Genomic DNA, 351 nt, shown 5'->3' with positions numbered 1-351 from the left:
GGGGGAGGGGTGGGAGGGTTAGCCGGTACTGTTGGAGAAGGAGGAGAGTGAACCTTGTGTGGGCAACCAGGACAAGGTGCTGACGGGGTCACTCTGGATGCGGCGCGCTAAGGGGTGGTCCAGGGTGACGCCGCTGCTCTCGGGGAGGGTGGGCGAGTGGCGCGGCGTGGCCGTGCCGCTGTCTGAAGGCTTGCAAGGGGTTGCCTGAGCGCTCAAAGGGTGACCAGATGGTGGTGGGTGTCGTGAGGTCGAGGGCCAAGAAATCGAAGCCGAAGTCGCACTCCTCCGAGCCCAGCGGGGCCGGGGGCTCGCTGAAGGTGAAGCCGCTGCTGGTGCTGTAGGGGCTGGGGG

General features: G+C 67.0%; 1 protein-coding gene across 1 annotated transcript in view; it reads right to left on the bottom strand.

Moving 5' to 3' along the window:
- Positions 1 to 18: 18 nt before the first annotated feature.
- Positions 19 to 351, bottom strand: part of LOC104526517 (RNA-binding protein MEX3D) — a gene marked incomplete at its 5' end in the record, with an annotated part of 967 nt that continues 634 nt past the window's right edge. Inside the window, 2 exon segments of the mRNA XM_010169979.2 lie at positions 19 to 184; positions 186 to 344. Of these exon segments, the coding sequence (XP_010168281.2) occupies positions 19 to 184; positions 186 to 344 (325 nt within the window).

Source organism: Antrostomus carolinensis, unplaced genomic scaffold (genome assembly GCF_000700745.2).
Source record: "Antrostomus carolinensis isolate BGI_N321 unplaced genomic scaffold, ASM70074v2 scaffold25186, whole genome shotgun sequence".
Classification (NCBI taxonomy): domain Eukaryota; kingdom Metazoa; phylum Chordata; class Aves; order Caprimulgiformes; family Caprimulgidae; genus Antrostomus; species Antrostomus carolinensis.
The sequence above is the reverse complement of the archived record's forward strand: the minus strand, read 5'-3'. Positions and strand labels throughout refer to the sequence as shown.